At 41.9% G+C, this 15,211-nt stretch overlaps 1 protein-coding gene across 1 annotated transcript in view; it reads right to left on the bottom strand.

Moving 5' to 3' along the window:
- The window catches only part of GCC2 (GRIP and coiled-coil domain containing 2), a 44,780-nt gene extending 29,954 nt beyond the window's left edge, over positions 1–14,826 (bottom strand). The window contains exons 1-7 of the mRNA XM_034758068.1: positions 14,740–14,826; positions 11,421–11,483; positions 10,603–10,687; positions 7,896–7,960; positions 6,914–7,018; positions 1,551–4,049; positions 761–830 (exon numbers count right to left, since the gene is read on the bottom strand). Of these exons, the coding sequence (XP_034613959.1) occupies positions 761–830; positions 1,551–4,049; positions 6,914–7,018; positions 7,896–7,960; positions 10,603–10,687; positions 11,421–11,483; positions 14,740–14,745 (2,893 nt within the window). The 5' untranslated portion in view covers positions 14,746–14,826. The remainder of the gene's footprint in view (positions 1–760; positions 831–1,550; positions 4,050–6,913; positions 7,019–7,895; positions 7,961–10,602; positions 10,688–11,420; positions 11,484–14,739) is intronic.
- Positions 14,827–15,211: the final 385 nt, after the last annotated feature.

The following is a 15,211-nucleotide window of genomic DNA, read 5'->3' as shown; positions in this document are numbered from 1 at the left end:
TACCACTATTCCTTATTTGACTGCATGGGTTTTATAGGGAGCAAAACTGGGAGAGCAATCAAACTCAGGGCTATGATGCAGAACAACATCTTCTAAGTCACAAAGCCATCCACTAACATTTACTAGTTTTTAATGCTTTGGGCTATCCTCATATGTGAAAGTGACTAGCTTTCTAATATAATTAAGCTAGCCACTAATCTGCACTGTCATCTTGTTTGTTTTTTAAATGAAAAAGACACTGAACTATAAAGAACAGCTGACAAGTACATTTCTGAGAAAACAGGTTAGACTCTAAAATAGTCCATGAGGAGCCTATTGTTTTATTACATTACCGATCCTCTTGGTGAAACTCAATGGTTTTGCTTCCACCTAGTGCTAATTTTCTTTTGAAAGCCAACCGGAATGCTCAGAGGGCTTAGCTTTCTCTCTCAAAGTAGCTATATTGTTCAGTGGCATCTTAACCGTTACCCATTTAAAATATTTAAGTTTATTAGTTCTTCCCCTCCATCTGACACAGTTATTATTAATTGGGGTCAATTGTACAGAGCCAGTGATACACAGATGTCTACCTTAAAATAAAAGTATTAACTGTTAGGGTAACAGACCACAGGCATATTTTGAAACCTTATTGGACATCAGGAAGTCATTTGCTTATTTTAAGTATTTCTCATAAACTAGGGTTAAAAAATGAAAGATGAAGTATGTTAAATAATGGATTAAAAGTCACAACTAATTAAATGTAAAGAAGTAAGAAAAGCACCAATTTTTTCTTGTAGTTCTGCTACTGAAGATTGTTGGTCATTTTTTACAGACGACTTCTCCAGGAAATCCTGTGATATAAAACAAAGATAATGAAATATTACAAACATTTTTGGTATTTGCTAATTCCTTGCATGTCACAATCAGAAGCTGATTCATATATATTAAATTTAAGCCCAGAATCTGGGCTATTTCTATATGAACGAGACATAAATATTACGATTTATGTACAATTTTATGTTTTCTTGATAATTTACAAAGATACTTAAAATGTAAGGGCAGGGAAATCATCCTCATAGGAACTGCTTTCCATCCTACCCAGTCAAGAACAAGAAAGAACAGACCATGTAGTTCTGGCCAGCTATTTCTCAGTCATTATCGGGCACTAACAATGCTCTGATGTAAGGAAGTTCCAGCAAACTTACCACAAACAGGGCAGGGCAGATAACTGATCTAACACCAACTTTAAGTTGTGCTTATTTAAGTTGTAGATTTATAACATTTAAGAGACATTATTAAGTCATCTAGGCCATCCTTCTGTAAATGAAAGATCATTTGTGAGGTACTGGTGGGAAAGGGGGAAGGTTATATTTTGCTCAAGCAAGCTTTTAATGCTAAAGTAACTTTTAGTGTTGCCTTTTTGGTGAGGCACTCTTCATTAGAAATACTTATTGAAAAAAACAGATCAGTTGATTGGGGGCAGGGGGCCATGAAATAATGTGAAAATACTTTTGAACCTTCATTAAGTGTTAGAAGTTTAGTCTGTATACTGAAATAACAAAAAGCATAACCTTTAGAAAGGTCAGTTCAGCTTTCACATTTCTAAGTTCAGCCTCTCTTTGTTCTAGACTGAGTTTTAGGTTTTCTTGCTCTTCTGTAGAAGATTCCTTCTGTTGCTCTTGTATTTGGCTTTCATAACATGCAAGTTTTTGAGAGATCTCTTCAATACAAGCTAGAAGATCTTGTTTTTCAATCCTTGCTTTCTCATTGGCACTCTTCATCTCTTGGATGTCTAGCTGCAAGGCTGCTTTTTCTGACAAAGCTCCTTCTAATTTTTCTGCTAAGAGAGACTTTTCTTTTTCAAAGTTTTCCAGCAAAGATCTGAGCTCTGCACACTGAACTACATTTTCTTCCTGAAGTCTCTCAACCTTCTGCTGTAAATGAAGAACTTTTTCATCATTCTGCAAAGTAAGGCTCTGTTTTTCTTCTTTCATTTTTGCCAAGGATTCATTTGCAATCTGCAGTAAATTAATAGCATCATGTTCCTCATCATCATCTGAAAGTCTGGACCCTATTTGCTCAAGCAAACTGTACAGCTGAGTTTTGACAAGTAATGCATGTGCTTGTTTGTTTTCAAGTAGCATAGTTAAATGGTCTTTTTCTTCAACAGCAATTTGTAATTTCTTTTCTAAACTTTCAGCTTGTTCTTTAAACACTAGCCAATCCTCCTTTTCAGAGGCAACCTTTTCCAGATTACTACTTATTTTGTCTTTTTCCTTATTGATTTTCTCATTTTCCTTATGAAGAGTATATGCTTGAGATAACAGACTCTTTCTATCAAGTGAGAGAGCTTCCATTTGTTCCTCTAATTGCACTAACTTTTGGTTATTCTCATCCTTCTCTTTTAAAGCTTCTTTTAGTGTCTCTGTTAAATCCTCTACATTTTTTTTCAGTTCACTGTTGCACTGGTTAACAAATTCTGCTTGTTGCTGAAGTTCCAGGACCTTTTCTTGTTCTTTTTTACACATTTCTTGGAGATTTTCTACTTCTTCACCTGAACATTTCAGTTCACTTAAAATACCATCTTTTTGAAAGGCAAGACTAGTCACCTTTTCCTCCAGTTCTTTTATTGTGATCTCTTTTTGATCAAGAGAGATCACCATTGCCTCATTCGCCTCCTGAAAGCTGACTATTTTATGCTTAAGTTCTTCCGCCTCCGCTTGTTTAGATGATAATTTTTCTGCTTCTTCCTGAAGACGACTCACTGTTTCAAGAAGAACATCCTTTTCATTGAAAGCAGCTCTGAGTTTCTGCTGTAGCTCACTGACATCAGAAGCTTGCTGCTGCTTCATTGATTCAAACTCCTGACTGATCTTTCCAGCTGATTCCCCCAATTCAGTTTGTAGAGTTTCCAGGGTTTCCCTCAAACTCTCATAATTGAACACTGCTTCTTCCTTCTCCTGTATGAGCTTTTGATACTGTTCCTTAAGATCCTGTATTTCAAAAACCAATACCATATTTTCTTTTTCTGAATTTGACAATAAAGTCTGATGTAGTTCCGAAATCTCTCTCTCTTGTTGTTCTCTCAAACTTTGAACTTCTAGGTTACGCTCTTTTTCAGTGATTTCATATTGGTGTCTTGTTGCTTGGAGCTCTGATTTTAGTTTTTCAATTACACAACAATGATCTTCTTTAGCAAGTTGCAGTTCATTAATTTTAAACTCCAAGTCTTCCCGCTCATGAAAATACTCATCCTTCGTGTGCTGGATTTCCTCCTCCAGTTTTAACTTAACATTATTCATATAGGTTAGTTCATCTTTTAATATACTGTGTTGAGATTCCAGTTCTTTTAAAATATGTTCTAAGTGTTTGACCTTTTCTTCCATTTTTGTGTCCCCATAAGTGTCTCTTTGTACATCTGTTACATCTGTCTCATTTTCTTGATTTTTATTTATAGCTTCTCTTAGTTGTTCCAATTCATGTTCATATTTCTCATTACTAGCATATAATTCACCCTTCATGCTTTCTTCTTTTACCAAGTGCTGCTCTGTTAAGTCTGGCTTTTGCTGATTTATCTGGTTTCTCTCCTCTTCATATTCTTTAGAAGTGGCTTCAAGCTGACACATCAATTCTGAAACCTCTTGTTGGTGTGCACCCTTTAGCTGTAAAAGCTCTTCATGCAGATTATTGATTTCACTACAGTAATGTTGAGAATTATTTTTGATAACTTCTTGCAGATTTTCAATGTTTTTGTTTTTATCCTCACTGATAGCTTCCAACTGTTTATTCAGACATAAAATCTGTTCCTCATATGCATGCTTAATTTGCTGGACCTCTTCTTGTAGTCTTTTAGTTTCCTGTTGTTGATTATTATGAAGTTCAAGCTGTTCTGCAAGCCCCATTTGTTTCTTCACTTCTTCCTGCAGTTCTTTCTGCAGTTTGGCTAAGTCTTCATTGTATTTGGACTGTGCTCTTACTACTTCATTCTTAAGGCCTTCAATATCTTTCAAGTGGTCAATGCTTGATTGTTCCAACTGCTTCTGCAGTTCTTCTGTCTTAGTTACAGCAACCTAAAACAAACATATATGTCAATAATTACGTAGAAACAAACAGACAAACTAAAACCAAAAATAGATGAAAACCCAGCATATGACTTCCCCAACTGAAAAATCAGTGACAAAGTAATTCATCTGCATAATAAATGCCATTTGAACTCATGCTATTGTGGAAGTTAGATATTAGTAATTAAACTGGTTAAATTTTACAACCTAATAATTTATCAAGTAATTCAGATACCTGCAAACTTGGATATTGTGATCTCTGAATTGCAAAGGTCTCTGTCTCATGGATGACCAAGGAAATCGGGAAAGAGTTTGGAATAAACGAGTCCTTGATATTGATTAGTGTACCAGAGATGGAAATCATATTAAGTTTTGTGGCCTAAGAAGAAACACCTTAAAATCCTAAATTATTTGGAACAAGGAAATGACATTTGAGGACTTAATTTAGAATGGGAGAAAAAATGTACAAGCAAATTAGGTGAGATAAAGGGCACACTAGGAACAGCAAACTCACTGCAGGATGGGTGGTCAAAAGACAAGTGACCCACGCTCCATGATCAGAGGAAGACGACCCCCCTTTCCCCCCCCAGATCTCTGCTAATCTGGCCCAGGGGGAAATTATTTCCAGAGCCCAAATATGGTGGTCAGTTGGACTCTGAGCATTTCAGCAAGTTCCACCAACCAGACACCTGGGAAAGAATTCTCTGTAGTAACTCAGAGAACCTCCCCACCTACTGCCCCATCACTGGCCATTGGATATATTTTCTGCTAGCAGTCAGAGACTGGCTACATGCCACTGTAAGCAGTCACATCAGACCATCCCCTCCATAAACTTATCAAGCTCAGTCTTGAAGCCAGTTAGGTTTTTTTGCCCCCACTACTCCCTTTGGAAAGCTGTTCTAGAACTTGGCTCATCTGTGGATTAGAAACGTTCGCCTAATTTCAAGCCTAAACTTGTTGATGGTCCCCAGGCCTTGACTGAATACTGACAACTACCTAGCTGGAATCAGTCTGGTTCACCTGTATGTTAGTATTGTTACAATAGGTATTGGGATTCCAACGTGTTTAGTGTGGAAACTTTATTGAATGCTTGTGAGTTGCTGAAAGCATTACTCTCACTTATAACATCTGTATTCCATATGGTAAGGTAATATTTGAGGATTTGCACTGTAAGCCTTTTTAACTGTGTAAATCACTAGACAGGAGAAAGACCTTAACTAGAGTGAAATGCTGGTCTCCAACAGAAGGTATTATGTCTCTCCCAACAAAGAAGGAGCATCAACACCAGACAGATTGGAGTGGAATATTAAAGAGGACAAAAGATTTTGTTGTTTACTCTCTCCCACTCCCCATGAAGATGAATTTTGGAAATGAATTCCTCCCATCTGTGAGTTTGCAGCTCAAAGCAGAAGGGGGGAAGGGAATTAAAAACCCCTACCAAGGAGGAACTGTATCTCATTGCTGCTTGGATTTTGGAGGCAGGGTTTCTGGACATAAGCAAGGAATCCCCAGCTGCTTAGCCTGGGTTAGCTCTAAAGGTCATTGAAGCTTCTATAATAAGCAAGCTCTATATTACCTTTTGAAACTTAAGATTGTAACTCATTTGTGTATGTATGTTTAACTGTTTTAACCTTGTGAATAACTCTTTTTTCCCTTTTCCTATTCATAAATCTGTATGTAGTTTGTTATAGGATTGGCTACAAGTGTGGTCTTTGGTGTGAGATCTAAGGAGCAATTGACCTGGGGTAAGTGACTAGTCCTTTGAGACTGGAAGTAACCTGACTGCTGTTGTGATTCGTGGTATAAAGGTAGATTCGACCATCTATCACAAGGGTAGGCTTGCCTAGGTGATGAGATAGATTGGAGTGCCCAAGGAGTCTGTCTGTGACTCCATATTTAAGCTGTTATAGTGCCCGAGGAGTTTACATTTGAAAATTGATTGGTGAAATCTAACTATAAAACCCAAAGCCAATTTGGGGTTTGTGCCCTGGTTCTTAATAGTCTGCCCTGAGGTTGGTACTCACCAATGCTCCCTCTACTATTTTACATCCATGTGTGGAATTAATTTTGTTATGTACACCAATATGGAGGTGATAATTGGTGGGGGTTGGGCCAAGGGGTTCGGAGTATAGGTGGGGCTCAGGGCTGGGGTTAGGGCGCGGGGTGTGTGTGTGAGGGCTCTGGCCGGGAGTGTGGGCTCTGAGGTGGGGGTCGGAGATGAGGGGTTTGGGGTTCAGGAGGGGGCTCAGGGCTGAGGCAGAGGGTTAGGTTGTGGGGAGTGAGGGTTCTGGGGATGGGCTGGGGATGATGGGTTCGGGGAGAGGGGGAGGTGTTGAGGTCTCCGGCTGGGGATGTGGGCTCTGTGATGGGGCCAGGGCTGAGGGGTTTGGAGTGCAGGCTGCCCCGGGGCTGCAATGGGGAGAGAGAACTCCCCACCAGCCCTCTCTTGCCACAGCAGCCTAGGGCTGGGGGAGATGCACCTCTCTCCTCCCCAGTCCAGGCCCTTGTAGCGGCACGCCTGCATTGCCCTTGATAGCCTGGTGTGCAGACATGCAGCTTAGAGGCAACTTAGGTACCCACGCTCCTGAGTCAGGGCAGGACAACTTGACACAGACCATTTAGTCTGTGCATAACCCATTTGTTTTAAGACTTGCAAACAGGTATTGTAATAATTTTGGGAAAGTATTTACATTGGTGATTATAATTAAAAATATACAAACTATGAGTATTATTAACTAACAATGAACAAAAGAGAATGAGGAAAAAAGGGATTAAAAAGTGAACCACACAATCATAATTATTAAACTAGAAAACAAAAATACTATGGACTAGAAATGTTTATAGCAGAAACAGGTTATTGCTCATTTCATTACCTCTGCTTCTTGTTTCCTTTTAGCATTTTCTTTTTTGAGGGCTATGCACTGCTGCTGGATCTCTGCTTTTTCCAGAAGAACAGCATCCAGCCTTTCTGAGAGCGCCTAATTTGGAGAGAGAGCGAGAAGACCGTTGGAAAAAAAGGTGAAAATGCAGAGTCTCAGCAACCTGTGTGAGGCAATGCTACAGAGCTCAGATATTGGCCATGAGATTTTCTGCACATTGTGCAACAGAAAACCAAGCCCGTTACAATAATTACCTTCATTCCAAAGAGAGAAGACAGAGTATAGTTACAGCTATACTGCTAACAAAACACCTCTCACAGTTAATCTACTGAGCAGAATGAACTTGCTACATTGGAAAACTGGTTTCCCATTTTATTATTTATACCTCCAGAAAAAAAGCTGTGTGTAAATAATTGTTTTAACCATTAAACTAATATTTAAACAATTAGAATCTTGTTTCAGTAGTTTACAGGTTCTTACACTAACTTTTCATCTGAGTAGTTACATAAGTTACTACACTTTCAGCAAGATAGATGCTTTCACTACTAAACTCAAAGTGCCAGTTCAAATCTAAAAATAGTTGAGAAGTATTTATTGTGATAAATTCACAAAATAAAAAGCACTTTAACTGTTGGACTGAGTAAAACTGCTGCCCCATTTCTTTATAGTGGCAGTGCAAATGTTCATCAGGAGCTGGACTATTCTCCTATAGAAGAAGAAACTTAAGAAAAGAAGATTAACATTTTACTAGTAATTTTTCATAAACTGACACAAAAATTAATATTTCCATATATGATGCAAGACTCACAAGACACTTGGTGGAGGATGATAAAGAAAGTGTCTTAAGTGCATGAGAAGGACTGGTCCCAGATAGTCTGAGTAAAATAGTTTGCTATTCAGTAAACACCACCAGTGGAAAGATTTCCAGGGGTCATTTATTATGTATAGTACTTCAAAAACAATTATATAGTCCCACCTGAATAATATCATCAGCTTCTCCAGCAGCTGGTTTTGATTTGAGTTCAATCTCTTTTTCCAATTCTAAAACAAAAAAATTATTTATATAAAAAAAATTCACCATAAGGTTGTTTCACATTTCAAAGAGCAGCTTCTAACTCAGAAGAGAATCTGTAACTTTATGAGATTATAAATATAATTAATGTATTACAATAGTATAGTAATGACATCAAATTTTAAAAATTTCAAAACACCAACTCAATGTAAGTTAAGAATTTCCTGGCATATTAGTATTCAAAAGTCACAGTCATCAAAATGTACATTAGGCTGAAACTTGGTATATAAAAATGTAGTATTTGCCTTAAATAGATGGGTTAAAAGTTGTGAAGCACTATATCAGTGAAAGGAAAAAGCAAAACATTTAGTTCTATCTCCACCTGTGACCCTCTGAGGCCCCTGCTGGAGGCCTTGTGGCCCTGCCACACCCCACCCCAGAAAAGGGCAGTGGACAAAGTCATCCAAGCTGTCAAATTGGCTGCTCCCTGCAGCCCCTATCAGGGCCTAGCAGACTAGTATAAGAAGAGCTGCAGGGCCAGCATGAGATCAACTCCTTGCTGGAACTGGAGGAGTGTGGCTAGCTGAGGGAGTGACAGGACCTCAGCCAGAGCAGAGCTGGCAGAAATGGGGGTGGGGGAAGAGCAAGGAACTCTGGGCTGGTTGTTGGGACTCCATTAGGACAAGGCCCTGAGATAGGGTTACCATATTTTGAGTGTCCAAAAGGAGGACACTCCACGGGGCCCTGGCCCCGCCCCAGCCCCAACTCCACCCCTTCCCCAAAGTTCCCGCCCCAACTCCGCCCCCTCCCCTGCTTCCCGCGAACATTTGATTCGCAGGAAGCCTGAAGCAGGCAGCAGGTAAGCTGGGGGGGGGAGGTGGGGGGAGGAGGCGCGGCCCAGTCTGGCCCCCGAAACCGAGCAGCTCCCTCCGGCCCTGGCATCTCCAGCCTGGCTCGGCTTGGGCCCTGGGGTGCCGGCCCCGGGCCAGCCCCCGGCCGAGCACCCCCGGCCCAGCACCGCCGGCCCGGCACCCTCGGCCCCGCTTGTCCCTATTTTCCTGGACATGTTCGGCTTTTTGGGATTTCCCCCCGGACGGGGATTTGAGGTCCAAAAAGCCGGACATGTCCGGGAAAATCCGGACGTATGGTAACCCTACCTGAGATAAGGGTGAAGAAGGTGCAGGGCTGTGGGGAAGTGGCCCATGGAATCAGAGAAGTGGCATAGCTTAGATAAAGGGACATGGCAGATGGCTGCTATCTACAGAATCCCTGGGCTGGGACCTGGAGTAGTGGGTGGGTCTGGGTCCCCACCCCATTAGGCACTGAGGGAAGTGGCCTGGACTTTGAGGTGCCCCAGAAGGGGAACTGAACTCTTTAGTGGCCCAGCAGGAGAGCTGGGACCTGAAACACCCAGAGAGGGCAAAGACATTGCCTCCTGGGGGAAGCCCTGGGTACAGCTCAATACCACTGATAGGTTCTTAATTAGTCCCATAGTCTAAGCCCAAGGAGGCCTTCAGCATGAGTTCTCAAACTGGGGGTCGTGACCCCCTCAGGAGGTTGTGAGGGGGGTTGCGAGCTGTCAGCCTCTACCCCAAACCCTGCTTCACCCCCAGCATTTATAATAGTGGTAAATATTAAAAAAAGCGGTTTTTAATTTATAAGGGGAGGTCACACTCAGAGGCTTGCTGTATGAAAGTGGTCACCAATACAAAAGTTTGAGAACCACTGGGCTACATGGAGAGAAAGTGCAGGCCTGCACACACTCAACCAGGGGGCACTTGCGAGAGGTGAGTGAACCCCTCTACACTACCATCCTCACGCTTTTTTCTAAACCAGATAAGCTTTCCCATAATTAACCCAAAATGGTGTCTGCAATCTTTTACTATTTCTTTTCAAAAGAAGTAACATTGAGTAATTACACAATAGCTAACTTACTTAAAAATATTATTGTACCCCCAAGACAGGGTTGCATGATAATGATTTGTTTAATATGTAAAATCAATTATTTGGCTTGGAGTTTCCACCCTCTCTCCACCAACATCAAAACTTGCTACTGTATGCCATGACATGAAAAAGCAAACACTCTAGCAAGTATGGGGAGCAGACACTCAATGAAAGGCCCCACTTCAAGATACAGTTCAGTTATTCTCTTAAGCAAGTTGTTTTCTCCCATCACACTCCTCCTTGCTTGGTTAGTAAAATTTACTATAAGATCAATGCAATGCCTCTTCTTCCCTCCACTCTGGGATTTCTACCTCTATCCTCTCAAAGAAATAGGGAAAATGGAACCAAACGGGTTGCTGGAAAATTTAAATTTTTCCCCTGGGAATCAAATCCAGAGGTCAAACACTGTAACAGAGAACACTACCATTAAGTCAATACAGCAGTCCCTTCCCTCTACACCCACTTTTTTTTTTTTTTTTTTTTAAAGTACACCTCTACCCCGATATAACGCGACCCAATATAACACGAATTCGGATATAATGCGGTAAAGCAGTGCTCCGGGAGGGTGGGGCTGCACACTCCGGTGGATCAAAGCAAGTTCGATATAATGCGGTTTCACTTATAACGCGGTAAGATTTTTTGGCTCCCGAGGACGGCGTTATATCGAGGTAGAGGTGTAATATAAAAATCTTGGAACAGCCAAATAAATCCCTTTTCTGTATGGTACCTGTGCATCTTGACTTCACTTTCTGCATAAGCATCATTTGCTTCTTCGCAAATTTGATGAGATCTTCTTTGGACAGTGTATCCAGCTGTAGAATGTGATAGGGAAAGCATGTTTTGTAATCTATGCCTGAGGACTATAACACTGAAAACAAGGAATATTAAATGTCTGACTTTCAAGATATTAAAATTTAGGGAATGAAACACATCTTATCATATGTCTGTAAGCACAATTTAAACGTATAGTGCAATATAAGTGACCCACTAATTCTACATTAACTCTTACAAGTTTACTCCACAGGGCTTAAGTAGGCAATATCAATGTGAAAGTAAGACTCAGTTGTGAAGGGTTAGCATTCAGAGATGGATTAAAAATCTTCAAACAAGTAAAAAAAGATAAGGCCTGCCAAATTGAAAAAGCTAAGGAGGCACTTGAGAATAATGTAAATTGCTGAATGTTTTTAACATGGCATGCTGTCTTAACATTGTTGTACAAGTGAGAAGTAAATTTAAATGAAGAAATCTATACACTAAAGAAATGAAAAGTCCATTGTTTGAACTGGATGCTGCCAAGTGTTTTCTAAAGGGTTAGTACATTTGCTTCCAGTAATAACTGCCAATAGCATTAACTAGATTTTTCTTCAGCATTCTCCAAAGTTTAACAGGGCTCTCTAGGTTTAACAACCACAATTTAATTTTGGCAAATAGAGAAGTCAATGTTTACCTTTTAAAATTAATCTCTCTTGACTATTCCCCCAGTAGCAGCTAGTGTAGCAGGTTGTAAATCTGTCCAAATCAGTTATATTTGTAAAGAAAGTTTACCTTCGATTTACCGCTTCCTGGTGTGGCATAGGAAGCCACCATATCTTGTCCAGCATCTTGTACCTGAAAAACAAAAAGCACAGCATGTCAGAACTGAACTCTTCATTAGACCACTAATGGAACTGGTTAAGAGCCTGTGGTACCCTGACAGTAAATAACAGCTCTAGTAGAACTTGGAACTCAAGAAAATTAAGATTTAAAAAGAAGAAGAAGAATGGAAGAAATGAGTTCAGACATCCATCACAGATAGCTGGATCAGGATAGATGCATCACAGCATGATGTCGTGAGCCAATATATTCTTAGAAATCTGTCTTTTAGATATGGAATTTCTATCCAAAGAGCTGGTATACATAGGCTGGGCAAAATCTACTTATTTTGTTTACAACTGGTCCGGAAAGTATGGCTTGATAACCTAGCAAAAGGCCTGCCTTAAAGATGTGGACAAATGAAAATGCTATTGGAGGAGCAGCATTTAAATGAACAGTGATTTTATGGTAGGATCTCCCAAATTACATTCAAAGAGGTTTACATCATCATCTTGGTCTGGGTTTGGAAGGTGATTTAATGTTCATGTATATTGGGGAAGATAGAATAATAGTAATACAGGGCTGGAAGGAATCTTAAAAAGTTATCCAGTTCAGCTCCTGGCGCTAAGTAGACCTAGACCACCCCTGACAGGTATTTGCACAACCTATTCTTTAAAACCTCCCTTAGAAGCCTATTCCAGAACTTAACTAACCTTATCGGTGGAAAATTTTTGTCCAATATCTAACCTAAATCTCCCTTGCTGCAGATCAAGCCCATTACTTCTTGTCCTATTATCATCAGAGACAGATCAATTAGTCATTGTCCTCTTTATAACAGCCCTTAACATATTTGAAGACTTGTTATCATCGGTCTTCTTTTCCCAGTTTTTCAGCCTCTCCTCATAGGTCAGATTTTCTAAACCTTTAATAATTTTTGTTGCTCTCCTCTGGACTCTCTCCAATTTATCTATTTTTTCTAAAGTGTTTTGACCAGAGCTGGACACGGTGCTCCAGCTGAGACCTCCGCCATTGCTGAGTAGAGCAGGACAATTACCTCCCATGTCTTGCATGAAACACTTCTGTTAATGTACACCAGAATAATATTAACCTTTTTTCACAACTGCATCACATTGTTTACTCGTGTTCAATTTGTGGTCCACTATAATGCCCCGATCCTTTTCAACAGTACCATCTAGCCAGTTATTCCCCCATTTTGTAGCTGTGCATTTGATTTTTCCATCCTAAGTGACTTTGCAGTTGTCTTCTCTGAATTTCCTCTTGTTCATGTCACACCAATTCTCCAATTTAAGGTCATTTTGAATTCTACACCTGTCCTCCAAAGTTCTTGCAATCCCTCCCAGCTTGGTATTATTAACAAATTTTATAAGCATACTCACCACTCCATTACCCAAGTCATTAATGAAAATATTTAACTGAACCAGCCCCAGGACTGACCCCCATTAGATGTGCCCTCCCAGTTTGACAAACATTGAAAACTACTTTTCAAGAACAGTCTTTCACTTTATAGTAATTCTAAATCACACTTCTCTATGTGGAGGACCTACACTTTCCTTCATCTTTCTCTTGCTCCTAATGTATTTAAAGAACCTCTTCTTATTGCCTTTTATGTCCCTTGCTAGGCGTAACTCATTTTATGCCTTAGCCTTTCTGTACATGCTTGTGCTCTTCTGTACTCTTCCTTAGCAGTTTGTCTGTTTCCACTTTTTGTAGGATTCCTTTTTGATTTTCGGGTCATTGGAGAGCTCTGAACATGAAGAGACAATGCTAGTATAAGCTCAACGTTCAAGCAAGGGCATATGAAAAAGGGATTTGGACTCCACACACAGACCTTACAGCAACTCTGAACAGACAGGATGAGAGACAGAGTAAGCTGTGTAGCAACATAAGACTTTTCTGCCATGCTGTAGGTAGTATTTCCATAATATACAAATTGTATGCCTGATTCACCATTCTTTTCACACTATCAGACCAGATGAATTTACTTTCATGTTTATTTTACATGAGTAAAAATTTTGATAGTCTATTTTAATAATTTGCAATTAAATCGGCTTCTAGTTAGGTAGGTACAATGCAAACAGATTACACAGAAGTACCAATCCTAAACTACAGTTTTGTAGAAAATATACCAGTTCTAGAAATCTTTAAACCAAGCATACCAAACTATGCCATGTTCTGAGATGTGATCACATAACTTAACAGTTATGTATCAGGAAAGTCCAGGGATCACACTGGATTTTTCAGTTTATTCCACACGGCAAATACAAATGACTTGAAACTTCCTTTGGAAGTATCTTTGTTTCTCTTTGTAACTGCAAAAAAGTTACATGAAATATAAGTGCTTGTGTGATAGAAATTACTTGACACTTGCCATTATATTTATGTAGTCACTGGTTATTTCATTTGACCTGCAGAACTGAGGAAATCTATTCATTTAGCATATTTCTAAAATATTGTCAAGGTCCCACAGAGCTCTTGAGTACTCTTATTAGACTTTATAAAACTTCTAAGTCAGTATTGATCTAGTCACCCCCAACTGTGGTCAGGATGGAATTTTACCTCCCACGGTGACACTGACTAACCCAGCAGGTGCATCAGTGTTTTCACTTTCCTCTGAAGCATGAGATTGGCTCTATTCCCACAAGGAAGATACCAGACTGGAAAAGTGCATGAGGTCTGGTTTACTGGGGCAATCATCATCACCCTGCTGTTACCATAAAACAGTCACAAGCAGTGTGAAGTGCGAGGATGTAGACAGCTCTCCTCCTGCCAACACAGAAACACCTCTGACGGGCAGTTTTCCAGCGGACTCTCGGTGACCCCTCTCTGCTAGTGGTGGCTTCCCAAGAAGAGTTGCCACAGGGGCCGGGCTCCAGGCAGAAATGAGGCTGAACTCTCGTTTTATAAACAGACTCAGTGTAAAGCCGGGGGTGACATTACGGCTTCCCTATAGCCCCTCACAGCAGCCAGGGGCGGGGGGGGGGGCGCACACTGTGGGGTCCCCCCAGGAAGGAAGCCGGGGGGGGGAGCAGTTGCACATGGGGGGAGGGGTCACCCGCAATCTCCTCCGCCCCGCCGAGGAGGAGGGGGCCGGTGGCGCGCGGGGAGGGGGACGAGCGAGGGGGCCCACGCGCCCACGGTCCCACCCAGCGAGATGCTGCCGCGGCCCCAGTCCCGCCGCGTGCGGGGTGGGGGCGCCCGCCAGTGACGGATTAATCCCCCCCCCCCGGCCCCGCTCAGGGAGAGCAGCGGCCGCCGGCCCCTCCCCCGGTACCTCCATGGCGGGGCCGCTCCCGGCGCGGCGGTCGGGGGGGTTTCAGTGCCGCTGCATCCTGCTCCCCGCTTCCGCCTTCGTCACCCCGCGCGCCTTCTACGTCAGCACCCACGTCAGGCCAGAGGTCGCAGTTTCGGGCCCTCCCGGCTGTTTCTATGGTAACCAGTGACCATGAGGGTGGTTAGCCCGGGCCCGCCCATCTCCTGAACCCAGGCCCCACCCCCACCGGGCTGCAGCCGCGACGTGCCCGGCCCGGCCCTGCCTACAAGCCCTGGGGCAGCGGCGGCGGCTCCAGGCGGCCACGTCCGTCCCGTGACTCCGCATCGTCCATCGAGCCCCCGCGCACCGCAGCTCGCTGGGCGAACCCCAGGCGGGTTAGCGGGTCCCGTGCCACGCCGCTTCCCCCCTGGGCAAGGGGGGGATAGTCGCACACAGGGGCTCCACCTGCAGGACCCTAGCGTCTGGGCTGAAG

This window comes from Trachemys scripta, chromosome 1 (genome assembly GCF_013100865.1).
Source record: "Trachemys scripta elegans isolate TJP31775 chromosome 1, CAS_Tse_1.0, whole genome shotgun sequence".
Lineage (NCBI taxonomy): Eukaryota > Metazoa > Chordata > Testudines > Emydidae > Trachemys > Trachemys scripta.
This window is presented reverse-complemented; position numbering and strand designations above follow the sequence as displayed.